This window comes from Cervus canadensis, chromosome 23 (assembly GCF_019320065.1).
Source record: "Cervus canadensis isolate Bull #8, Minnesota chromosome 23, ASM1932006v1, whole genome shotgun sequence".
Classification (NCBI taxonomy): domain Eukaryota; kingdom Metazoa; phylum Chordata; class Mammalia; order Artiodactyla; family Cervidae; genus Cervus; species Cervus canadensis.
This window is the reverse complement of record NC_057408.1, coordinates 46372581-46399957: the sequence shown is the minus strand read 5'-3', so window position 1 is coordinate 46399957 and position 27377 is coordinate 46372581. Positions and strand designations below refer to the sequence as shown.

Below are 27377 nucleotides of genomic sequence, written 5' to 3'. Positions count from 1 at the left end.
TAAAATTACCTTTTTCCTAAGAGATAACAAGCTAGTTTTTGCCTCTAAACAAACCGATTCAACTTGGAAGATGGTCATTTTTTCATAAAAGACACACATACTTGCACACAATATTACTGTGTTGTTACTAAGTTAAATTAAAGCTGTTCCAATAACTGAAGAATTTACAGCTAACTGAAAGAGCCTGGCCAGAGAATGCAACCTCAATGCTATTGCCAGGTTTCCAACACACTATTTATCCCATGTGATAGTGCACTTCAGCATAATAATGTGAAGATCCTAGGATGCAGCAGACACAGAAATAATGTCAAAAGCAATTCTTCACATTTGGATCAGACCACATCAAGTGCAAAGAGTGAACTTAAACATGAAAATACAATTTGCTCCTTCTAAAGTATACATTTTTGCCTCTTGCAAAAAAAAACAAAAACACACCACATTCATTTCCAACGCCTCAAGGTAAAGAGAATGGCATCTATCACAAGTGCAGAGAATGTCTAAAGGATTTAGAAGCAATCTTTTCATAATGCTTCTTTGGGTGAGGAAGTAGAGTTATGAGTCGCTCAAAATTCATAAAGATTATTAAGTTTACATCCTCACAGAAGATCGGCCACCATTGCATCTCTCAGCTAGACTTGACAGCCTCCCTGCCCAACTCTACTGAGAATAAGTCTCTGGTGCAGGCCATTCGTTCATTTTGTGGCATTAGGGCTCCAGTGGATAAGATGAAGAGTCTGTCCTATTCAAAAAGCAAACAAACAAAAACAAGCAACAAACAAATGGCCTCCAGGGGAACAAGGATACAATATCATCACTGAACTCAGGTACTCATTCTATCAGTAACCCTTCATGGAAGTAATTTTTAACAAGGAAGTTTTTATTTCAGCAAGTTTACTCTAGATTATCAACTCGTGTGTTTGTGCCTGCTGGGCTATTTGAATGATGATCTTGTCCCTCAGTACCCTCAGCTAGGACCGACTGGGCACCACGGCCATGACCCCTCATGGTAAGGAAGCTGCCTAAACAACAGTCAGCTTTCCTGCTTGATGAATTCCAACCTCACAGCTCATCTAAACTGAGCCTATGGGCTTCACGGTTTTCTCTCTCTCTGCATTGGTCTACGGAAAGTTATGAAACGTATTTTTCTAGTCCTCCCAGGAGCAAGGCCAGGTTTACAATTTGACCTCAGAAACACAGCAGTCCTGCAAAACCAGACAGCGCTGAGCATTAGTGTTCTCTGCCTGGCCCAGCACAAACCATACCAGGCTGCGCCGAGCAGTGTTGCTTGTGGGAAATGACAAGCAATGGATCAGTGGGAGAAAAAGAATGGGATTTAATCATATAAAAATATCCCAGGCACACAGCTCCTTTGCAGCAGCAAGCTGCCCACCTCAGCTGAGGGTCCAGTGTGCTTCTGAAACTAACCACTTGTCATTTAAAAGGGAGCCACCGAGCTAGATCTTTTGATCAGATTAAGTTACAGGATTCTCAACACACCCAAAGATGCTCCTTCTCGGCATGTCCGTATGCACACCCCCAGAATGATTTTAAAGGCATATACAGAAAGATCTAGGTATGTATCAGATAGATGTCTTAGATGGGTGAGACACGATCCTGGGAACAGGGCAGGCTCATGTGAAAGACTGTCACAGACTAATTAAGGACACTGCTGCTGAAAACGGAAGGCTGACCCTGCAGTCTTATTTACACAATTTCCAGCCAGAGGGCTGTGAAGTGGAGCCCCAGTGGGGGCAATTCTATCCAAAACCCAAGGGCACCTGCATTAAGGAAACTGGTGTAAATGAATCCCTTTGCACAACGAGAGAAGACAAGACACCAATACTTCAGTTCTGTTGGTATGGAATCTATGTGCTCATCCCCTTGGATTCAACATAACAAGACATGGTTATCTCTTTATTTTATTATTATTAATTGCACTTCCATATGCATTCGTTTAGAAGCAGGACATTTTGTGGCAAGAATGATCAGGCTTTTTAGACAGAAGGCAGTGATTCAAAAACTGCAAAACTTCAGCTTTCAAAAATAGCCTAAGTGACCTCTTGCAGTAGTCTGACCACTCCGCAGCAAGCAGGAGGCAACCCCTGTGAAGAGCGAATTCTGGCAAAGTTCTCTCTTCACAGATGATGCACAGCTTAAGCTATAATGAGTTTTTGGGTTACAAATGCTGAACGCATTAATATTCCTTGATGATAATTATCACAGGATAAGCACCTTTCCCAATGTGAGTAGCATAAAGCAACTGAAGCAGCATTTTTACCACATTTGAAACAAGCTGGAAAATGGGATTTTCTAGTCTTGTAACCTGGGGTCAATGTACATCAAGCACTGCATATTAAACACACCTATATATGAACCCTGCATCACTTTCCTTCTCTTCTGCTTCATATATACCTAAAGCTGTCTCCTTTATCCATCCTTCATTATGAAATTCTTGCTACGAACGTACATGTGATATACATAATTCGACAAAGAAATGTATTTCCCCCAATCGCATGAATCCTAGGTTTCTTCTTATGAGAATACAAATAGCAAATAAGATCAGTAAGCCATGCTTTACAGATGACATGAGTCTCTGTGCAGTTTGAATGAATACTGTGGTCACTGGCTGCATATAAAACAGGGTGAAAATCAGAATTGAGCAAACAGCCCCTTAGAAGAACCAGATGTGTTACACACAAGACAAACAACCAGCCTTTATCTTTATACTTTCAAAACTAATAGTACTCTTAAGCGCTGAAAGGTTTACGTGTAAATTCTAAGTCACTAACATGATGACAATTATGATGTCAGCAGCGTATTTACTGGCAATATGTTCACTAAGGATCTTGGAAACCAATTTCCATTCCAGATTAAAAGAGTAATTATTGTTATTTGGATAATAACCATCAAATATTATAAGGAAAAATTGAAAAAGATGATCCATTTTGCATTTATCAGTGTTGTACAACAGTATCTGTCTAATGTTTGGTATTTGCCATAGCATACCCAAAACAGGTGCTAAGAAGACTTCACTTACTATAGACCCCAATCTGATTTGATAATATATTCTGAACAAACTATAAATTGGTTTTCTTCATCTCTTTTTCTCTCCCTCTATTCAGTGAAAAAGAAAAAATGTCTATTATAAAGCTTGACTGAGATACTAGGAATGGCTCAAAATCAGTACAATATAAGAGCCTCCTTTTTCAAAAACATGCTATAATATCATTTTAAGACTCTATGTAAATAATCCCAACAGCACTTTGACTTAACAGTGACAAAATGAAAGCTAGGTCGAACCCTTAATCCAAAGAATGTGAACTGATTTAGGAATTTTCGTAGGTGTGAATCTCTTGAACTCATTTTTACCGTGTTACCCACACTTCATTTAGATAATATGCCACGCTACAACTGCCTCAAGTTCTGTAACATCATTTTTACTTATGTGCTGCAAAAATGTCTTCAAATCCCATATGAATAGATGGCAGGGTTTTGAGGGAACCTTTACTAAATATTTAACAGCACCATTGGCTTATTAAATACTATAATGTGAGAGCCATGAAAGCATGATATACAGTGCTTGCTTTTTTCTAAAACTTAATGCTTCTGCTCATTTTGAACACTCTGCAAGCCCATTCATCAGCAGAACTGATGCATTTTAAAAAGTCCTCATTTACTAGCAGATAAATGTGGTTAGAGAGCCTTTTTAGAGGAGAAATGACTGGAAACCTATTTGGTTTTACTGTACAAAATTTGCTTTGCTCTGGCCTAGCAAAAAAGAAATCTCACAAAACATTTAAAAGCCTATTTTGAAAAAGCATGCAAAGCAACACAGTTGGAAATAAAAGAAAGTAGGGGGTATTTTCAATTCACAGGAATATACATACACCAAAACAAGGCAATAGATTTACAAACAGCTGATCAAATACATACATTCATCCAGCCTGGAAACAATATCTCAAATGCACATCATATAATGAGATTGTCCACTGAAACATTGCTTTTGACTAAGACATTGTTGGCAGATAATTTCATTTGCAACTATTCATAATTGCATTAAAAAACAGGTTAATACAATTTTTGCCTTTAGCTTGTTAAGATATTTTAAACTAAAACTATGCTTTTTTAAAAAAGAAAAAAGTTGATCGGAAATCTTATAGCCTGTTGCAGTGGGTAGAAAGTAAGAATTCTCTCTGAAAAGATATTTCTATTCACACAGAGATATGCGATAGCCTAAAGAACACCCCTTGCCACTGGAGGTCTGCAGACTGAGCATTTATCCTGTAAACACTGTAACAGTGATCGTCTGTCCTCCCCTGTTCTCAGCGGAGAGTCTTGCTTTGGAGAATGTCTTGCGGTGACTTACTAAATTCAGGCTATTTCAATTAGTATTACTGCACATTAAAAATTAATTGCATTACTGAGTGGATTAAGGTTTAAATTTCAATGCTACAGTATGTGCATGAGAAATGACAGCTCAAAATCAATGCCCCTTGGCCTGCAGTCGGAAGGGTGTATACTTGAACAGCGCGGCCTGGCGTCACTGCTGAGCCATTTTAAAAGACTTGATAGTTCAATTGAAGGTGTGTCAGCTCTAATTCTACATTTTAGTTTGAATGCTGCGCAGCAGCCCAGGCTTATAAAAAGAAAAACAGAACAAGAGTTGCCCTAACCATCTGGAAAAACAAATGGACACAGGTACTAAAATTGTAACAGCAGAGGGGTTAGACTGTCACCCCAAATTCACAAAGAATAACTCTCAAGCTAAAACCTTGTTCATAACTCTGTTTAATAAGAACACGGGATCCTTGACTTAAATCCACACTATTTTTTATCAGTTACTGAGCCACAGTGGTTGGTCAGGGTTAGGAAGTAGGCTATTCTGTAAAGTATGTGCGTGCTCAGTTACTCAGTCATGTCTGACTCTTCTGCAACCCCATGTACTGCAGCCCTCCAGGCTCCTCTCTCCGTGGGATTTCCCAGGCAAGAATCCTGGAGTAGGTTGCCATTTCCCTCTCCAGGGGATCTTCCCAACCCAGGGATCGAACCTGTGTCTCCAGCATTGGCAGGCAGATTCTTTACCACTAAGCCACCTGGGAAGCCCCTATTTCGTAAAGAGATAATACTAATATGTACAATACTCATAATAACTTTATTCTGTGTTTTAAGGAAGCTCAAGAAGATACAGAAAATACCAATCTTTCCCTAAACAGTGATCCTGCATTTAAGCCCCCAGTAAATTATTAAATCTTTCTGGGGGAAGGGTCAAATGAATTGATCATCCTGAGGGTAAATTTATAACATCTAGATGAGACGTATGAAAAGAAATGGGTCATTTTTATTCACAGTAAATGTGTTCTTCTAAGAAGATGAAGATGAGGAACATTATGAACAGGGTCGACAGGGTAAAGCGGCATCAATAAGGTCCCACCAAGCCACCCAGGGTACCCGGGTTTGGAACTGAACGGTGATTGGTATGGGCTAAGAGAAAAAACACACTGCCTGCAGCGTTCCTTAAGATCCCCTCTGCGTTGCACCGATGGCCAGGAGCAAGTTCACCGGCAAGAGAGTAAAGGAGATGGGAAGTAATAATAACAATAAAAAGAATAATCTGGTGCAAATGGACCCTAAGGTGTAGTAGTGATCCCCGTGCAACAATCACCCTTCACTGCAATTTACTGATGTGGCTTCATTACAATACAGCATATAAAGGGGCAACGTACCATGTGGACTCTTTGAAAGCTGTGTGGTTTGAAGCAGCACACGCCACCCTAGCAGGCGCTGCTTGGGGAGCTAGGTCAGATTGGGCAAAAGTGAAATTCCCTGCAAAAAAATTAAATAGAGATGCAACATGTGTACAGCATGGTGATATGTGGGGGGGAGGGCGGGGTAAGAGGATAAAAGGTTAGCAGGGAAAGGTGTTTCCTTTGTGAACTATTAAAGGCATTTCAAATTAATCTGAATTAAAACATCCTTTGAAGAGGTAACAACTTGTGGCTCTGTTAAAAGGAAAAGATAAAGGATGTGATGTTTCCTGTTTGGGAAAGAGAAACCAGCCCTCTGCTTCCTATTCTGATTCGCCATGAAGTGAACTTAAACTGTGCTCTTAGGTGAACTTCAGCGCTGTGCATTCAGGCTACTGTTACTTAAAAGGAGAACCTGACTGGCTTTTCCCATTCTGGCCTGCTTCAGCTGAAGGTCTTAGTTTTCAGCCAGTGCTCAGAAGATGCTGAAGCAATGTGTTAAGGGGAAAAAAAGAGATTCTTTCCTCACCAAGGATCATTGAGTATGTCATTGGTTAATTCTTGTTCTATGCTCCTCATTAGCATGACTCTCAAGTTTCTGGTTATCATATCCGAAATATTAAGACATAATAACTACGAAGGTGCAGATAATTGGATATTAACCAGAACATACTTGACTGGGCAGGAGGTAGGGCCCTGCTTAAACTAATCCTGAAATATATTAATCACCAATTAATGAAAGGGTTTCGAATTCATTTTCTATTACAGAACACCTCCGAGTATCTAAGCTTTTTCTAACAAAATGACTTGGAATAACAAGGTAGAAATAAGGAATACGGCCATCTGATGGTAGCTTGAATTAATTCTTCACAGCCTGTTGTCAGGTAATCATGAAAACTACAGTTCAAGCCTTGATTACAGTTATGAAGCCTGATGGGAAGAAGTGGGGACAATTTCCAGTGTTCAGTGGCTTTGGTTTCAATTCCAAATTTATTCCTTTCAATGGCAGAGCCATGGCTAAATATTTCAGCAGAGAGCTGTCATAATATTGTCTAAGTCTTTCAGCTTAGGCAGACCTTGAGCTCTCCAAGCTAACAACAGATGTACTCTTAAAACCAATTAATAGGAGCCTGAGAGGTCTAGCAAAGGCATGCTTTGTACATAGTAAACAGGAAATAGTAAGAAGGTGATGAATATATTGCAGGATTAAAAACCTTGGCTAAGCAGTGATCGAAAAGTCACCACCACGTAGATGGAAATAAAGTAATGCTGAGAAAAGAAAACAGAAAAAAAAGAAAGAAAGAAAACAGGAGGAGGACCATAGAAGGGAAGTCAGTCGTTATAAAACCCCCTACTAAGCTTCCCAGAAAAACTTCTGCACCTATTTCACTGAGTTAGAGAAATGGCTACCAAAACGCCATTCATCTTTAAAAAATTTTCTCAGGACATTATTCTCACAAACAGATTCTCATATCTTTTCCTACGTAAAACTGTGGCTCCCAGATTCTCTGAAAAAAAAGATTTACACATTTTTACATCAGAGAAAATAAGGTGTTTGGCTGAATGCAACATAAGTCAGGGACTGAAATCATGCCATCTCTCCATTTTCCCTTAAGTCACTTGACGTGATGAACATTGTAAGAAAACTCCTATTATCTCAGAGTTTTTACTTCTGTTGTGGGTTGAATTTAATTTTAATAGTTCTTAAATAAGCACTCACGGCGGATGAACCAAGATACACAGGCAAGTCGGCCCTTTTATCAACAATTTTGCCATAGAAATACACAAACATTTCAATGGCTCTTCATTAGCAAACAAATCAACAAGTGATATTTTAATGCCTGACTTTATTCCATCTCTGTGGGGACTGTAGTTGAGAGTGTGATGTACAGTACAGAGAAAAGAATCATCAGCCACAGCGTCCCAGGGCTCTCTCCATTGAGGACTTCGCAGCCTCCGCTTAAAGAGTGCATTTAATTGACTGATAGACAGTAGCTTCTTTGTTCACAGAAGACAGCGAAGTAATGGCAGCTTGAAAATCGTACCATCTACAGGGTCTCCTGAGACCAGTAACAGGGGGATATGTGTCAGGAATAAATAAATAATCTAATTATTAAGCCACTTCCTGTCAAGTTAACTCCAATTTGTTGGCTTTTGAAGGCAACAAAACGAGGCATTTTTCCTCATTATGCTTCTCTTTTTATACCAGTGGTAATCACAGGCGGATTAAAGGGTGCCTGATTGCTTTTCTTTCTTTTTTTTTTTTTTTGTCAAGGAACTGAGAAGCAGCCAACAGTACAGAAAAACAGAGTTGGGGTTAGAAGAAATTTCATGCTTGTCTCCTTTCCAGCTCCCTAACAGCCCACACGGCTGCCCCATACAGAGCCACCAGCTGTACAGCAAATGTGTACCCTCCAACTGAGGCCTACCGGGCCACGGGCGCCGTTCTGAGAGCTGTGAGATACCTCGCAATCTTGGCAGGTAGCTGCTGCTGTCATAGGCATAATTCTAAAGGTGACCTAGGAAGCTCATCAGCTCACCAAACGCAACAATATGAGCCGCTGAAGTTCAACACCCACTCTCCACATCCCTTTGTTTACGTGCTAGGAATGGCCCTGCGACCAGGAAATCACCTATGGAAATAGGTCATCAGCCACCTTTTTCTCTTTATGCGTCTGAACTGATCCTGTGGAATTAGGTCATGATGCCTATGCGTATCTGGGCCTGTGTGTGTGTGTGTGTGTGTGTAGGATCCCTCTATTTATCTTTGGTGGATGACTTTACCCGCCCTCCATTCAGAAATGTTTTGCAAACTTCATGCAGAAGCAGACAGTCACCCCCGTTTGATAATCAACATATCTAATGGTGAGTGGACGGGTATGCCCTGTGGCATATTCTCCAGCAAATCAGAGTGTGTTAGTCACTCAGTCATGTCTGACTCTGTGTGACCCCATGGACTATAGCCCGCCAGGCTCCTCTGTCCATGGGATTTCCCAGGCAAGAATACTGGAGTGGGTTGCCATTCCCTCCTCCAGGGGATCTTCCCGACCCAGGGATGGAACCTGGGACTTCTGCATTGCAGGCAGACTCTTTACCACCTGAGCCTCCAGGGAAGTCAAAGGAGAGGACAAAACCAGAGGCAGAAGCCCCACCAGCATGTCTCAGACAGTCACATAGAACTTTCCATCTGGCACAGACACTGCCCAGTGTCTCTGTACAGAGCCTAGGAAGGCAGGCTGGCGTCTCCGTAATTCTGCTTGGGGACAACATTCTTATGAAGTCTCTTTTAGGACCATGTGTTCTAAAAAGGAACAAGAAACTGGATCTTCCATCTGTTGGTGGGCTCAGTGAAAACCCCCAGCCTCAGGGAAAACGAACATGACGAGAAATGTCTGAGAAGCTTTCTTAAGGGCTTGTAAGTTAGAAACTCCACTAACCACCAGTACTTTTCATTCTTGTAAATTAAAGCTGCTAGACGCAGGCTAAAACACAAAACAAGGGTTAACATTCTCATGTGTCTTTTAATAGCTTAACACTGACATAAGAGAGAGGCCCCAAAGATTTTCCTGAAAAGTGGCTTCAGAATCCAAAGAATCAAGATGAGCTCTTGAAAACGGAATCTTATTCCAAAAAGATTTTTTTTTTTAAGGTCTTTTTGCTTTCATATTAAACTGTCTTTGTTTTTAGGAAGGCTGAGAGTATAGAGGAGCTTGGTCATCTCCTGTGTCCCCACTTTGCACTCGTTCAACGGTGTAGCCACGTTCTATTTATGCCCGTGTATGTCCTTTCCGAGGATATCTTGAATTTTTGTTAAATTGCGCAGATAATTAAACCCTCTTTATATTTACAGTCTGCTTCATTGGTACCATGAATTCTGTTTTCAGTTACTGTCTGCGGATTCCCTCTCTGAACGATTTCATACGAAGCAATAACACTTCATTTTACATAAGTTTTATCTGATGTCCCCATACAGAGCTGCCAGCTGCCAGCAAATGTGCGGTTCTCAAACTGAGGCCTGCCGGGCCACAGGCGCCGTGCGGAGAGCTGTGAGGCATCTTGCTGTCACTGGCAAGCTTTCTTTGCCATCGCTGTGACCATCACTCCACACTGCACACAACTTAAAATCATCTGATTATTAGAATTTGTGGCCCACACTCCGTTTTATCCTTTATTTAAATCTATCCCCAGATCACACATTTGTTTAAATGTTTTGGCTGGTTTACAAATCATGCCACCATCTGCACAGTAGGTATGACACCATTTTTTTTTTTTAGACCAAAGTTACGTGGCAAACAAAGATAAAGTCATTTGAAATGCTTTGGTGTTTGTTATTCTGCCGGGCTCACTTGGACCAACTCGAAGAAATAAATAGAATTATCTGTGTAAATCGATGAACATCTATGAAAAACAACACCCAGCAGAATGCCGAGCTTGCTCCATTACCTACGTTAATATCATGACAGCTGAGGAGAGATGACCTGGCCCACTTCTCATCTCTCCTGTACAGATGGCTATTAAAGAGAAAGTATCCCTTTTGTATGGTCCATGTAGAAACCCTTTATGGGCTTTTCAAATAAGCCAGCATTGCCCACATGAGGGTAGCTTTCTGTTACCATTAAACTGCCCAGATTTCATCTTTTTTAATCCAGCTCTTGATGAAATTAGCCAGTATTTCAACATATTTAACACCAAATGCTTACATCTTAATTCCCTGAGTTTTGTAAGCAATCAACTGAAGATGACTTAAAAAAATTCAATAGTCTTCTCATTTAGAGCTCATGTAAACTCCAGAGAACTTACGGACTTTGAGCTTCTCAGGACAGTGCAGGTAGACACATATATAGAAACAGCGACTCATATACACATTGTTGTAGATCCACCATAATCGTGTTTTTTAAAAAGCAGCCAATGAGAGCTTAGCATTTAAACAGCAACATGGCTCTTTATCTTCCAATGCAGAGATACATATCTTTGGATATTTCCCCTTCAGACACATAAAGTCCCAAACCACTACAAACCTCAAAATATTGGTTTTAGTCTATTCTGACGCAAGAGCACTCCAGTTGGAATGTTTCAGAAGTGATGCTGAATATCACAAAACTAATGATGATGAGTCGCATAGCACACCATCTACTAAAGAAACAGAAGGAAAAGGATGCCATTTGTGACCTTGGGCATCAAGCAAATTTCAGAATATATGAATGTCACTTGCCACAAGCACAGACAGAAATCTCAGCACATTGTACAAAACTGATCTATGCATTCTTTCTATCTTAATATCAGTGATTTATATCACATGGAACAAAATACATAGGGTAGGTTTTATCCTGCGTGCACTGCAGAAAGCTTGAATCCTTTCCTTGATATTTTAAAAATTGCAACTATTCATAAAGCATGGAGTATTAGAGATTTGAATAAAATTAGTCAATATCTATGCATCCATGTTTTTATATTAGATGTCGTTCATAGTCCCAAATTCTAGTTTTGCTTCACTAAGAGTAAATACATTTACTGCTTCCAATGCACTAAGTGTCACCCTGATCCATCTGGGACACATCTGTTACTGACTATTTGTTGATTTTCCCCTTTTTTTCCCACAAGAGTATACTCTGCCACCTTAGCTACAATTGTGCTATTCCAACTGGTCTTTCTGATCATATGAAAAGTAAACTTAATAAGTAATCATTTCTAAGCCAATTTTAAACAATTCTTAGGTAAATGGTTTGTACTCATTCCCTTCAGATTCTCCATCCAAGAACTTGGAAAGCAAGGGCTGGAAATGGCTATGCTATACCCTGGCCACTTGTCCTCCAAAGGCTATGACCGTAGCAATCAATTCCAAGGATAATGGTATTTCTCCCCTTTGATCATTTCTTTGTCAAGCTGACTGGCCTTCGATGGTGAGCTTACTGCTGGTTGTCTACCACCAGCCGCTCGCAATTTGCTCACTCTGTTTCCTGAGACAGTTGTTTGTGGCTGTTTGGAACACATCGGTCTCTTTGGGGATTTACGCGCTAGCTGCAATGCCAACCTCCGTAGTGATAGAAATTTCTTTCGAACTAAAATAGATAATTAGAGGCTGGTAATTATTGGTCAAGAATTATCAGAGTGAAAAAAATTAAGCTTCTCATAAATAGTTCTTGGCAATGTCATCTCTTTATATTATCGCATGCCTAACAACCCTTTATTCAGAGCACTTACAAATTTACTCTACTGCTGTTGAGCCTCATAATTTTATATGAGGCAATCCCTTTGCTGGGTGAAACACATTTACATTCTCTGGTCTCATCACTATCTGTGCTAATCCATACCAAATAATAATAATAATAGAAATATCAAAGGGGGGGAAACAATAAATATTTACTGTGCTGATGGAAGGAGAGTGAACAATGAATTAAAGGACACAGTGCACAATGGCTTCTTTCTGCATTCTCAGGTCAAAAGCCAATGTAAACTATGGGAAAGAAACAAAGGAAGACAAGAAAAAATTTTTCATCTGTGCAGACTTTAAAAGAGGGAAATCTTTCCCCCAGGAAAGCTGTTAAAGCGTTTTGTAGCTCTTGGAGGGGGGAGGTGTGTGTGTATGTGTGTGTGGGTAAAGAAGAGAAACCTCTAAATACTCGCTGGTCTGATTTCTTACTGAAACTGTGTCAAAATGCGATCGAGAGTGAGGTTTTCTTTTTTCCTTAATAGACATAAGTCAAATCCCCAATGCATGTTTATTGAGTAATTATTCCTGCAACTCAAAGCACGTGTCCACACCTCACTGCAAAATGGCACTCCGGCATAGCATCTCCAGTGTATACCTGGCGGAAACACTGATGGGTTTCCTTTCACAAATGTCCCTGGCCAATAGACTGAGACCAGCACATCCAGAAAGAAGCGTGGAGGTTCCCTGACATTGAGACTGCATTAAAACATGTGTGCTACATAGAAGCAAATGCAAATGACTTGGTCAAAGAAGGAGTTTAAAGTCACACCTCATTGGGTCATCTGCAGACCCTGTTTTCCATCAAGTGACATAATCTCTCCTCTAGACTGATTGAAATGGAAAACAAAATCTGTAAAAACACTATAGGCCCTCTTAACAAAAAGAGTAAGAGGCTTTTCAGATAGCCTCTAATCCCTCTTCCTTGCTAAATGTCCAGTTGAGATTATTTTTTGATTAGACAAAAAAACATATACAGATACACAACCTAAAAATACCTACCCTCAATGGAGGTATTTTAGCCAACAGAATCATGCTGCCTGCCTCATTTGAAAAACTAAGCATCACACTGGGATTTTAAAAAGGGATATCTTAGCCTTTGTGACATCCTCCTGGTACACATTCTCTCTCTCTAGATACTAACAATGCAGAGGGGAAGAAATGTAAGGACTTGGATACATGGTCAACAGTTATAACAATTAAATGGCTACTATTCTTTTGTTTAGGCCTCAAGTGTAAGAGAATTACATATTTTATTATTAAAAAATAGCATGAATATTAACTACCTAGGCCCTCTGTGAAAAGGAATAGAATTTTCTTCTCTGATGGAAGGTGAATTGTTAAACGTTCAGATCCCAAGAGGAGGTGAGTGTCATATTAATCCACCATAAGGTAGAGGCGGGGAAGCTTTGGGAAAGCACTAATGATGCCAGGAATATTAAGAGAAATAGCAAATGAAAGGTATAAAGCAATTTTTAAAAAGGACCAGGCCAAATCAATGAACATTTTGGACAAATGATACTAAAATAAAAAATTCTTCTCATGCTCAGCATTCCATTCAGATTCTACTTGGCAAAAGAACATTAATAATGTGTCGAAAATATATTCCATTTGTTCAGCTGGGCCCTGGGATAAATAATAAATCCAGAACCAAAAACAAGTTTACAAAGAATAAAACTAATCAGAAGCACAATGTTCCACTAAATTTTCCATAAGCTGCAAACTTCCAAGAAATATTTTCACTAACCCCCTTGTAAAACTGTGGCCTAATGCAGAATCATGAATGACTGCCACCAGTAAGCTTTACTCAAGAAATAAAGAGATGGAAAATATTAACACTCATATTTGGAAAGACAAATTCATTTTTTCTAACCCATGTGTTTCCCCCCCATGCCAGTCCATTTTGAAAGTTTACATAGAATATTTTTTGGAATCCAAAACAGAAAGGAAAACATAAGAAACATTTCAGTCTCTCTTACATGTTCTCATTATCTTCTGAACACTCAATAAAACTGTCAATGTTATTCTGGCACATTTAAGAGTATTTCCATTTAATGCAGAGGAAACTCACTAATAATATTAGTACTTATATCTGGAAAATATAGAGAAAAAGTAACCTATATTTTAGCTGTTAGGTATAAGCTGCATATTGTATAATTAAACACTTAGTCTTTTGTAAACTGTAATCCTCCTAAAGATCATCATTTGAAAACTATAAAGCAAATCCTACTAAAAACCTATTAATAAAGTTTCCAACATACTTTTGACTTCATCTTCATTAATAGGTACAAGGTCATTAGCAATTTTGTTATAGCTGGTTGTAAGGATCAGTAATTATAATTGGAGCAACCCTTCTATTGCACCCTCTTAGAATGCAGCTGATTAGGTGTATGATAAAACTTGTTTACCCCTGAAAAGGAGTTCAGAGTCTAAAATGCTGAATTTTCTTTCCTTTCTTAGAGTTTGATAGACAGAGAGCATGAGGTTGATCACACTTTTGAAATACCATATCACAATAATTTATGATATTATAAAATACCATGAAAGTAGTATGAAATAAAAAAAACTCACATCATGTAAAAACACAAATGAGTGACAAAAATAGTATAAAGTAATAGCAATTGTCATTTTACTAGTAGAAAAAGGTCTGCTTGATAAAGTTTAATTGGCTGGTAAAATTCTTAGTGTTATTACAAAGTGCTTATCAAATTAAAACATAGGAGGTAACCCCAGAGGAATTAAGGGATAATGGGACAATAAGAGTAAGTGAAAAAATTATCCTTTTAGCTGTAGCCCATGTGAAAAATGCAAAATCCCTGAAAACACAGGCTTAGAGTAACCTCAGAGATCTTTACCCGAACTGCTTTTATAAAAATCTGCATAAAATTTGGTGGGGAATAAAAAATGATGACTGAATTCTTTACATGATCTTTATGACCATGATTATTTCCAGGCTGTTGAAACCATACATATAAAATTATTTTACGGCAATTTAAATTATTTATGTTTCCCTATCACAAAAACTCACCACTTTAGATTTGGATACAAAGATGCTTAAGCAACACACAGCAGTGCCATTACCATAATAACTTCTGAAATTAAAACCTGTCTAAAACTCTATGGAAAGCTAACATCCAGTTCATTAACCATTCCTGTTAGTTTTCAATAATGCAAAAATGATTAGAAGTTTAATTTGTTAATCACCTGTGTTTTGACTGGCAGTAGATATATAATCCTCTGCAGAAGTCTAAACTAGCCCTTGCAGAAAATAAAATGTGCTAATGCCTTATCAGGCCTAATAATAGTAATAAAAAAATCAATCATGCCTAGGTAAATCATTGATGGCTGAACAATTAATTCATCTTTAACTCTGTTTAATTATATAGGCATTGTACACAAGGAAGAGGAAAATCTGTCTATAAGAAGGTTCGGAGTGTCACTTACCAATCATGTGATTCGCAACATGCACCTGAATATCCCATTCATTGTAGAAAACCATCTGACACTTGATGCACTGATAGGTCTTCTTCTGAGAAAACAAGTATAAACAGAATTACTTAGATGCATGCATATTTTTATTTTTTTCTTTAGAAAAACAAAAAACAAAAAAACAAACCCTACCTGATCACAGAATTTTCCCGAGACCATGGTCTTATATATGTTGTTAACTAAACATCTGTAGGGCCACTTGGGCAAAATTCTGCGAGTTCCCTACTATGAACCATGGCTTGATCCAAACATTATGTTTTTCGTTGCAAACAGTTGGAAGAAATGAAGACACATAATTATAGTACAATACATGTTTAAAGATTCCTACTTTATATAAACAGAAGTTGGTATTGAAAATACATGTAAAGCGTTGCTGAGTTTCAGAAACCTGTGTCTTTGAGGATAAGGCACACTTTCATTCTGAAAAACATAACTGCAGGGTTGCTTCAAGATACCCACACAAAACAGCCAGTAAGTGATGATTCACAAAATCTAGCTAAGAGATTTAGAGACGATAATTTTTAGCTGAAGTATGAAATTTAGATGATGTTTCAGAACTTGCTGAACACTAGCATTTAAATACATATCTCCTATAAAGAAATCATGTCATATTGAACATTCTAAAACCATTTCATCATTACACAAAAGTCTTGTGAATAGGCAGAACAGGATTTATTATAATTCTTGTATCATAAATAAAGAAACTGAGGTCCAGGGAAGTAGAATAATGTGTCTAATGTCACAGTGCCTTACAGCTGGGAAGAGAAATAACTTCTCTCTCTTTTTTTCCCCCAAACTTTAAACTTTCTACTTTGTATTAGGGTACAGCCAATTAACAATGTTGTGGGAGTTTCAGGTGATTAGTGAAAGGACTCAGTCATACATATACATGCATCCATTCTCCCCCAAATCCCCCCTCCCATCTAGGCTGGCACATAACACTGAACAGAGTTCCATGTGCTACACAGTAGGTCTTTGTTGGTTATCCATTTTAAATATAGAAATGTGTACATGACCTTCCCAAAGTCCCTATCTTTTCCTTCTGACAACCATAAGTTTGTTTCTTAAGTAAGAAAAACACTGACAATCACCAAGGAGGATTTACTGTGCTGAGCTGTAAATCTGAGTCCCTTTCTGTTTTGTAAGTTCATTTGTATAATTTCTTTTTAAATTCCACCTAAAAGGGATGTCATACGATATTTCTCCTTCTCTATCTGACTTACTTCATTCAGTATGACACTCTTCAGGAAATAAATTCTCAATTCTAAAAGTAGGGCTTTCTGATAAAGGCAGCCTTTACGATTCTTCATCTTCATTTCTGTGTCCCCTATATGGCTTAGTACATATTAGATGAACTCAATAAGTAAAGTATTGCTTTTAAGTTTTCCAGAACATAGTTACATAATTGCCTTTATGATGAAACTTGATAGTTACAATTAAAAACCACCTTGTAAAACAAAATAAAGCATTATGAAATAATCCATTTGAAACTCTCCTGAAAGTGAGAAAATGACATTTGTAAAATCACATCAATGACAGTTTGTTAAGGCATTCTTACAGAATTACCACTTCACTGGCAGTCATATAAAATTGCTTTACTAATGGTAGCAAGAGAAAATATCAGTCTGTCAACTGCAATTAATTTTAAAGAACTCAACAAAATCAAAGTTAAGCAACAAAAAAAAATGTGGCACCCTTTTATTAGCAGTTAAAATGATAAATGCTTTTAAAGTAAAGTTTTCTTAATTATTTTCTCTTAACATAGTACTTGCTTCTGTGTCAGAGGATGGTATTCCTTGAACAACACAGAAATGCAGGCTGATTTCCAGCAGAAGCTTTCTACATAATCTAATAGGCTTTGTACATTAGGCATGTTGTGAATTGAGTGTGCTGGGTCTAAATTTAACATGGACTTGAAAAACCCTGACAATCACCAAGGAAGATTTACTGCGCTGAGCTGTTTACAAGATGCTTTTGATGGTGACATATAGAGCAACATGTGTTGTGTAAATAACATCGCTCCCTTTTTTAACAATATTTCCCTTTAGAACTAGTTAGAAAATATTTCTTACTCCCAGATGACCTACATTATATATTGTTTATTAGCATACTTCCAGCATCATTCCTGATATGTGACCTTGCTGAAAAACAAAGAAACATAAACTTAATGGCTAGTCTTTTCTCTTGTTAGCACAGTAAAACATACAATATGTCGAAAACTGTCTCCAAAAATGATGACTGATGAATATGTTGGTGGAATATACTAGGGCCTTTTTTTTCCTTTGTCTAATAATAAAGAATAAAATCACTTGACAAGCCAAAATAATAAAATACCAGCACTTACTACTGCCTTCAAAATGAACTGACACATTGGAAGATCTATGTATATCGGTTTTCTTTATCACTGAAAGAAAATGCTTTTGTCACTACTACTGATGATTCAAATACTAATTCTACTCTGAAGACAATATCTAAAACATTACTTTCTATTAAGAGAGTCATATTCTGATGTACAAGCTCTTAAATTTGGGACTAGATAAAGAATTTAATGCGATCAAAAATACGGTCTTAAAATGCTATAACTTAAACTTCATCTCGTCAGACATCTCATATCTCCTAAATAAAAAGCAGTGATACAGAAATTTGGATGTGCTGTGGTTTTCTTTTTAAAGCTTTGGTATAAAATTCTTTTTTTTTTCCCCTTGGTTTGGGATTGACATGCACACAGTGCTGGCTTTAAAATGGATAACTAATAAGACCTACTGTATAGCACAGGTAACTGTGCTCGATATAATACAACAACCTAAATTGGAAAAGAATTGAAAAAGAATGGATATGTGTATATGAATAACTGAATTACTTTGCTCTACACCTGAAACTAACACACTAGTGTTAATCACCTATACTTATAAAATAAGAAGTTAAAAAAAATAATAAAATCTATTTAAAAATAACAGACAGAAAAAATAGCCCATATAGACTACTAAAAAATAAAATTCATTTTTACCCTCAAATTTTTTAAACTAATGTTAAAATGACCTTGAAAACATTCCTTATTATAATTATAGGCTCTTATTCCTTTTTATAATTATAGACTCTTATTCCTTATTATAATTACAAAATATATAATTATATATTATAATTTAGCAAAATATTTGAGAGACCCCTGCCTTTACACCATCTTTAAGTAACGTCACTGTAACTTCTGAAAGTGCTGGCCCTGGGGGCTCATGCCCTCGGAGGTAAAGCCATTGCAGCTCTGTACAGCTGAGTTTATGAAGGAATTCTTCCTCATTCTCAGCCCAAATCGATTTTTCTGCTACTTTGACTCGATGGTCCTAAGTTCAGGCTCTGAAGCTATAATGAACAAGTTGAGTTGAACTTCTTGTCGATAGTGACAGTTACAGGAACCCCTTTGTGGACTGAAAATAGAGGTTTGGTTTAAGAAATGCTTTAAGCAACTTTCACCAGCCTTGTTACTTTCTTCCACGTTAGTGTTTTCAATAAATAGAGCTCTAAATCAAGCACAATACTCCCCAGACACCCTGACCCAGAGTAAAGAAGGACTGTCCCCTCCAGTAGGACAATTGCTTCCATCTGTATGGGCTTGCCTGGTGGCTCAGATGGTAAAGAATCTGCCTGCAATGCAGGAGACCTGGGTTCAATCCCTGGGTCGGGAAGAAGAAAATAGAATCCCACTCCAGTATTCTTGCCTGGAGAATTCCATGGACACAGGAGCCTGGTGGGCTATAGTCCATGGGGTGGCAAAAGAGTCGGACATCACTGAGTGACTAACACTTCCATCTATATAGAGGACAACCAAAGAAAGTCAAGTGAGATCATTTCTTTTAAAAGCAGATAAAAGTAGAAACAGAACTTCCATTGTTTGGGCTCCAGATTGGCCTTTATCAACGCTTAAGTTGTCAATTTACTTGAAATGCTAATTCAGTACAATTTTTAAAAGAGACTTTTTTTTTCATTAGCCTTTTTTTAATGTGCTACTTGGGAGTGGAGTTGTCATCTCCTGATTGTTCTCTTTTGTTTTCTGATACTGATAGATGTAATTATCAAGGATACAACTTTTTCCCAGCACCTCATTATTTTTGATTGATTTTGAGAACAATTTAAATGTGCCTTTTTGACATTCTTGTTTTCAGTGATACTCTGGTTAAGGTACTCAGAGACTTTGAGAAAAGAGCATCTCATAAATTTAAAAAAAAATGATTAAGATCTCTAATAATGTATACTTAAAAAAACCCACATTATTCTGATTAACCTCCCTCCCCATTCAATCTATATTCCATTAGGACTTAGGCTTCACATTTAGCCTCATCAAATTAAAAAAAAATTATACTTTGTAGTTGTAATTGCTTTGATTTTTTTAAAACAAAACACTAAAGTATAAAAAAACATCAATGAGTCCATGGTAATCCTCCAAAACAAAAAAGGAAAAAAAATCTCAGCTGCTGCCATCGAAGAGACAATTACACAAATCTCTTGTTCTGAAAATTGATAATAAAGTCACAGAAGCATCATGATTTTTTAGGAGGAAGTGTAGTTCATGCTTTTTTGATGAGGGAAAGCTTTTCTTTACCAAAGGCTGACAGTAAGAGATGACAAAATTAGAAATTCACCATCTTGCAATGCTAATAAAATGGTCCAGGATAATTATTAGAGTGTTAGTGGCTCAGTTGTGTCTGCCTCTTGACGACCCCATGGACTGTAGCCCACCAAGCTCCCCTGTCCATAGGATTTCCCCAGGCAAGAATACTGGAGTGGGCTGCCATTCCCTTCTCTAGGGAGTCTTCCCAACCCAGGGATCAAACCCAGGTCTCCTGCATTGCAGGCAGATTCTTTACCCTCTGAGCCACCAGGGAAGCTCATTAATGGATGCTAAAACTGTGAGGAAAAAGGTTTTTCAGAGAGACACAGTTCTCATCCTTTGACAACAGCAAACAGAAAGGTGTATGTCCCTTCACAGTGACTTATCTGGTGGTACTCGCTATAATCAAACTAGTTAGCTTACAACTACCAATAGTTGACATTATGTCTCAATGTGATGCAGTATGAAGCATAATACATCATAACAAAGTATTCCTATCTAAAATATATGTGTGAGTGCTAAATCACTTCAGTCCTGTCCAACTCTTTGAGACCCTATTGATCATAGCCTGCCAGGCTCCTCTGTCCATGGGATTCTCCAGGCAAGAATACTGGAGTGGGTTGCCATGCCCTCCTCCAGGGCATCCTCCTGATTCAGGGATCGAACCTGCATCTCTCACATCTCATGCATTGGCAGGTAGGTTCTTTACCACTAGCGCCACCTGGGAAGCCCCTACGTGAATCTAATTAAGCCATTAGATGAAACATTCAATTTCCAGGAAATGCAGGGAGAGAGGAACAAGTGTTTCTTTGCAGAAAAAAATTTACACAAATCCAGAACAGTCTTCAAAACAAAAAATACACTAGGCCAGTTATCTTCAAAAAGTTAATGTGTAAGGGAGAACAAAACCGGAGAGACTGTTCTCAAATAAAACAGAGAAAAGAGACAGCAGTAAATGTAGTTTGAGGTGAATGCAACGTGTGGTTTCTGATTTAGGAAGAAAACAGATATAGAAAGATTTGGGGGGAAATTGAGAAAATGTGAATCTCACTTGGTTATTAGACAATATTGGGGGATTACTATGTTAAATTTCTCAATGTACTATAATGGTATTATGATTACATGGGTAAATGTCCTTTTTATTAAGAGATGCAAACTGAATCTTTAGACATGAAATCGCATGATGTTTGCAATTTACTTTCAATAGATCCAGAAAAAAAAAATATATAGTCACATATAGATAAATATGGCTAAATGTCAACAATTATTAAATCTAGGTGCATGTGTGAGCAATTTCATAATAACAAATGGGAATAAATGGATAGGGTAATTCATAATATGTAGTTTTATCAACATTAAACCCCATCCCCACTATTCACTTTACATTCCTACACTTGGCACACACTAAAAATAATTTGTGCTTAGTTGTTACAAATAGCTTTGTGAACATTTTTGTACTGTTTGGAGGGATTTTTCTGATTTTTTTAAAAACAAATCTAACATATAAATGCTAAGAGGCAGGAACCATTGTTGATAATCATTTCTGTAGTAAAGTAATAATTTCTTACAATTGAATCATAAGCTTTCCATGTGGTGCTAATGGTAAAGAACCAGCCTCCAACGCAGGAGACATAAGGGACATGGGTTCAATCTCTGGGTTGGGAAGATCCCTGGAGGAGGGTATGGCAACCCACTCCAATATTCTTGCCTGCAGAATACCATGGACAGAGGAGCCTGGCAGGCTATGGTCCATAAGGTCTCAAAGAGTCAGACACAACTGAAGTGACTTAGCATGCATGCATTCACAACTGAATTATGTTTTACAATCTGTAAAAACTCTTACAGGTGAAAATCACTTGCAACAAAACTGTGAAAATAAAGGAGGCATTATTATCCTCATTCACAGATTAATTAAATGACAACTCATGAAGACTGTGAATACCATAACCAAGGACAAAATTCTTACCCTGGTTCCCACCCACTGGGTTTTAACACAGTTTAAACTCTGACATGATCATGGCATGATCATCATGATCCCTGAATCAAACTAAGATCATGGCATCTGGTCCCATCACTTCATGGCAAATAGATGGGAAAACAGTGGGAACAGTGGTAGACTTTATTTTTGGGGGCTCCCAAATCACTGCAGATGGTGACTGCAGCCATGAAATTAAAAGACGCTTACTCCTTGGAAGAAAAGTTGTGACCAACCTAGGCAGCATATTTAAAAGCAGAGACATTACTTTGCCACAAAGGTCTGTCTAGTCAAAGATGTGGTTTTTCCAGTAGTCATGCATGGATGTGAGAGTTGGACTATAAAGAAAAATGAGCACCAAAGAATTGATGCTTTTGAACTGTGGTACTGGAGAAAACTCCTGAGAGTCCCTTGGACTGTAAGGAGATCCAACCAGTCCATCCTAAAGGAGATCAGTCCTGAATACTCATTGGAAGGAGTGATGTTGATGCTGAAACTCCAATACTTTGGCCACCTGATGCGAAGAACTGACTCATTTGAAAAGACCCTGATGCTGAGAGGGATTGGGGGCAGGAGGGGAAGAGGATGACAGAGGATGAGATGGTTGGATGGCATCACCAACACCATGGACATGAGTTTGAGTAGGCTCCGGGATTTGGTGATGGACAGGGAAGCCTGGTGTGTTGCAGTCCAAGGGGTCGCAAAGAGTTGGATATGACTGACTGAACTGAACTGAACCTCTAATCACTTGCAGGAAGTTTTACAGTTGCATTTTAGATACATTTTGAAAGAAGGTTCTCCTTAGAATTGTTTAGTGCTTTGAAAGTGAAAGCGGCTCAGTCCTGTCCAACTCTTTGCGACCCCATGGACTATATAGTCCATGGAATTCTCCAGGCTAGAATACTGGAGTGGGTAGCCTTTCCCTTCTCCAGGGGATCTTCCCAAACCAGGGATCAAACCCAGGTCTCCCACACTGCAGGCATATTCTTTACCAGCTGAGCCACCAGGGAAGCCCAAGAATACTGGAGAGGGTAGCCTATCCCTTCTCCAGCAGATCTTCCCAACCCAGGAAACCAACCGGGGTCTCCTGCATTGCAGGCAGATTCTTTACCAGCTGAGCTTAGTGCTTTGGTCCCTGACAGTGCCAGTGATGGCATCAAACTTGCTGATGACACTCAGTGAACCATTTCTAGCCACTTTTTACTAGTCCCAGACTCTTGACCAAGGTCGATGGAACAGAACTGGCTCCTCAAAGTTCCCAAGATTTTCTTCTGCATTCATTGTCTTGAAGTTTTATTGTCATATTTTCAACTGTATACTTATCTGTCCTGCTCAATACGGAAAGAACAATTTCAGCCTGAGCGTTCAGGTGTGTCTCCAATCCTGAAATTTTTTATTGATCATTTCTTCAGTTTTTACGTATCTCTCACACATTCTCCTTTCACTTCCACTGGCACTCCTGGTAGACATAGATCTGTAGCCTCCCAGTCTATACCACAAGTATCTTAACTATTTTTTCATGCATATCAGCTGTCCTCTTGTTCCTATCTACATGATTTTCTCTGTACTTTCTCTAACCATTGGTCCTCTCTTCACTGGTACTCAGTCTAGAGTTTATCCTATCTGCCAGAGCTTTTATTTCAATTAACATTTGTCATTTCTAACATTTCTAATTTTAAACACAAGTGCTCTTTAAAAAAAAAAAAATTATACTTGGACTTGCTCCAAAATTTGTCACTCTTTTGAGTGAAAATCACACTTTCATTTATCTTTCTGAGCTCCTAAACATACTTATTTCAAAGTCTTTGTCAGACTGTTCCATATAATTAATTTCTTCTGGAGTAGAATCTTGGTCTCATAGCAGTTGGGTTTTATTTGTTTGTCTGCTTTACTACATGAATCTAATGAATCACTCACATATTTTGGAATCTTGGTTTGAAGCCCATTTGCAGTGAAAGAGTTTTTTATGTGCTCATTCCTCCCTTTCTAGTAGTTTTGCCATTGCTTCTACTTGGCCATCCAGGCTACCAGACCAGGCTAGGTCACACAGGGGCATTTCCTGTGTATCTGCTGTGCTACAGGGGTGTGACAGGGCCAGCATAAGGCTAATTCAGTTTTAAGTCACAAACTGTATCTTTCTACCCCTTTAATTCTCCAGCTCAGAAGCCCGAGATTCATATACTGAATCAACAACAGAACAATTCTAGTTTCCTGTCATAAACAATGAATTTTCTCCCCAAGCCCTGCTCTAAAATGTAGCAGGTCTGGCTTTGTCCCATAGGTAACAAGAACCCTAATTAACCTTCTCATTTCAGGAATGGAGTTCAGCAGACCCTCTGGCTTTAACCCTGATAACCACTTGGTTTTGAAATTTGGTTCTCAGATCTCAAAGACAGATAACTGTTTTGAACTTGACTAAATCCATTTGGTTTTCTCCCTTTATATTTTGTCTATCATTGTATGCGGTCTGAGCATTGAAGCATGAAGTTACAGAACCATCTTTCAAGGACATTTCACAGCCCCTCTATGTCACCATTCCAAACTTTGGTGATGGCTATCATGGAAGAATTAGTCTCCAACTCAGTCGGAACCCCCTGAAATTAAGATGTGCCCAATGATGCTATAACATACTCATTCCAAATAAACCCAGCAGTCTTAGTAGGAAAGCAACTTTAGGATCCTCTTTCTGCAATTAGTTACTATGCAGTGGCTTCATCATTTAGCTGTGTGACAAATCATTTAATGGCCCCGAGTCTTAGTTTCCTTCCCTGTAAATTAAAAATAATAAAACTCACATTTAAAGTTGATGTGAGAAGCAAGGAAGAACTATATAAAAGTGCTTACTACCATGCCTACCATGTAGCATGTCTGCATTAAATAGAACTACCTTTATTACTCTTTACTTGACAGGTTATTATGGGGATGGAATGGAATACCTGATGAGCTGTACGGCACAACAAAGTTGCTTGTCAAAGATTATTTCTCACTCTTTTATGTGGACTTGAAAACTGCACTGAAATTTCTTTAGGGATTCCCTGCTGGCTCATTGGTAAAGAATCCACCTGTCAATGCAGGAGACATGGGTTCAATCCTGGTCCAGGAAGAACCCACATGCCACAGAGCAAATAAGCCTGGGTGCCACAACTATTGAACCCATGCTCTAGAGCCTGAGAGCCACAACTACTGAGCCCTCAAGCTGCAATTACTGAAGCCTGCAGGCCCTAGAGTCGTGCTCAGCAGAGAAGCCGCTACAGTGAGACGCCCACACACTGCAACTAGAGGCGAGCCCCCACTTGTCACAACGAAGACCCAGCACAGCCAAACAGACAAAAATGTAAAAATTTTTCCTTAAACTAGAAGGCGGTAATTCAGATTGTATGGCAATTACCAAGGGTCAAACAAATGTTCATAAAATAAAATTTTAGAAATTAATAGCATGAAGAATGTCACAAGTTGGTGACAGGGTTGTGGGGTGGGAAGGAAGAGGAGGACATGTAAAACATGTAGAACATGTAAAAAAGATTCAAGTTCACTTATGGGGAAAAAAAAAAGGTGTTTTCAAGGACTACAGCAGTATGCGTTACCATTCTAAGAACAGATATATTACACATGAGACATACATTTAAGACGAGTGGCACTTTTATCTGGCAGTATTTTGTTGGCAAGCAAATGGATATTATATGTGAGTGAAAATAATGTACCTACAGCTTTCCACAAATACTTAATACTTCAGACATTTCACTAATTTAGTTTGGTCATTTTCCAAGTAAATCTGAATGTGTGTGAAAACAGGTCACTGAACAGAGAGGGGGGAAATGGGTAAAGTGAAATGAAAGCTACTAATGATGAAAAGTTCACCCAAATAATTAATTTTAAAATGCCAGTATCACTCTTCTATTGTGTGTTTTTATGGTGGTTAAAAGGAAGACATTATAGCCTTACAGATATAGATATTAAAGACTGTATAAAACTTTACACAATGTCTGGCATATGCTAAGAGCTTAATAACCAAGAGATATGAAACTTGATTCCTAAACTCAAGGAGAAAAGAACACACACACAGATTAAGCTGTTATAAGGATTTTGCTCACCTAACATGGCAGTTCAGGACCAAGTACCAGTCAACGTTGGCAAAGAGAAGGCAGTGGAAACGTACCAGATAGGAAGGGGTTAATATGGTCCACAAGCCTTAGAAAAAGTCCCCTAGGAAAGAAAAGATTTGACCTGAGGTCTAAAATGGAAATAACTTCCTTGAATTCAAAACTGATACAAAAGTGTCTACTACTACATGCCAAGCAAGTTGCTCACAGTCTGTTGGGGGTATTTGGTGGAATAAGAAAGGTAATTCAGAACAGAGTAAGGACTCAAGAAGACTGCTCTGGACAGGAAAATGATAGAGACAACAATTTAGTCAGAAAGAATCTGGAGAAAGATTTCTGTTTTAAATGACTCAGAAAAATGCAATTTTTAAAAAATTATAGAGAAATTTTGCACAGGCACATGTGGTATAAGAAAAATATATTTAAGAATATTTAATTTTCAAATAAAATCCCAAACTCCATGAAGACATGCCTAAGCTACTACCAACTCTGAAATCAAGAGGTAAAAAAGAACCATTTTTTCAGCTCTTCTTGGATTCTCTTTGAAAATTAGATAAAATAACATTAAAATACTTTCAAAGGTATCATCAATAGTTAAAAAACAGGAAATAATTAAATCTGCAAAAAAAAAAAACCCAACTGTTTTTTATGTTCTATGAATTATACTAAATTTCATGGAAGGAATTTATTACCTTGAAGTTCATGAAGAATTATTTTATTTTCTTGTTTGAAATAAACTGTCTCCTAACAAATTTCCTCAGAGATTTGTTTTTTTATGCTCTTGAACTTGATGTCTAACATTAAAAACTGAATTTAAGCCTATATTTCCCTTGGAGAGGGATGCTTTATTAGACTTACTTATTCACTCTAGTGGTCAAATTTCTCCTGATTCAGATAACTGAAGTCTCTTCCAAGGGACCTAGCTTATCTCCTCTACTAAAAGATCTTCATCTAAATGATCTTATTTAATGTTACAGATTCAGCTAGAGTTTATTTATATGCCATTGTAAACTGACCTGAATGAGTCTCCTATGTTACCCATAAAGTGAACACTCAATAAATTTTGTTCTCTGACTGTTCAATGGACAATCTTAAGAGGTATCACACATTCATGACCTTTGTTCCTAAGGTTCTACTTAGGACTTGTCTGTTTCTGCTAGCAAATCTCCCTTCTACCATACACAGCACCAGAAATCAGTGAAGTGGAAGAAGCTGAATATCATAAACTAAATTATTGCTGTAGTAAAGGTTAACAAAA

The 27377-nt window shown here is 38.1% G+C and overlaps 1 protein-coding gene across 5 annotated transcripts in view; it reads right to left on the bottom strand.

Moving 5' to 3' along the window:
• The window catches only part of ZNF521 (zinc finger protein 521), a 304810-nt gene that overhangs the window by 123502 nt on the left and 153931 nt on the right, over positions 1–27377 (bottom strand). For 4 of the 5 annotated variants that reach the window (XM_043443844.1, XM_043443843.1, XM_043443842.1 and 1 more), the window contains one exon: positions 15397–15481. In XM_043443844.1, the coding sequence (XP_043299779.1) occupies positions 15397–15481 (85 nt within the window). The remainder of the gene's footprint in view (positions 1–15396; positions 15482–27377) is intronic. The other variant, XM_043443840.1, reaches the window with a different exon arrangement.